Source organism: Penaeus monodon, chromosome 21 (assembly GCF_015228065.2).
Source record: "Penaeus monodon isolate SGIC_2016 chromosome 21, NSTDA_Pmon_1, whole genome shotgun sequence".
NCBI lineage: Eukaryota > Metazoa > Arthropoda > Malacostraca > Decapoda > Penaeidae > Penaeus > Penaeus monodon.
In genome coordinates, this window is record NC_051406.1 from 14,088,326 (window position 1) to 14,088,821 (window position 496).

Sequence of the window (496 nt, forward strand, 5' to 3'; positions counted from 1 at the left end):
GTAGATATCTTTAGATATTTGATGAGATGAGTGATTATTTCTTTTATTGTAATCATTAACAGTGAATTAAGATTTCTGTATCATGGCTATAATCTCTGACTTTATATTTCTATCCCATATAATGGCCACCTTATGTGGAAACAGCTGACATTGGTCAAGAAATAAAACAAAGAAATGTTTAGGAGTTACCCTTGCTTGTAGAAGGCTTTTTTTACCCCCATCTCAGGTTGATGGGGAGGAAGATGATCATGCAGGAATGGCAAAACAGAAGGAGTTAATTGAAAAGTTGAAGCAGCAGTTGGAGGACTTGGAAAACTATGCCTACCAGACTGGAGAAGGTGGACCCCCTCAGGCCAAGGTCATGGAAAAGCAGCGGGTCGTCATAGGTGAGAGGCCAAGGCTGAAGCACCTGCTGGCTACTCTGATATATAAATATTGTGGAATTTTGTTGGATTTACCTAATGCGTTGATACTGGCATATACTAATCTTTCTACA

The 496-nt window shown here is 39.3% G+C and overlaps 1 protein-coding gene across 1 annotated transcript in view; it reads left to right on the forward strand.

The window, feature by feature from the left end:
• The window catches only part of LOC119586575 (RUN domain-containing protein 1-like), a gene marked incomplete in the record, with an annotated part of 35,041 nt that overhangs the window by 10,749 nt on the left and 23,796 nt on the right, over positions 1 to 496 (forward strand). The window contains 1 exon segment of the mRNA XM_037935328.1: positions 227 to 386. Within this exon segment, the coding sequence (XP_037791256.1) occupies positions 227 to 386 (160 nt within the window).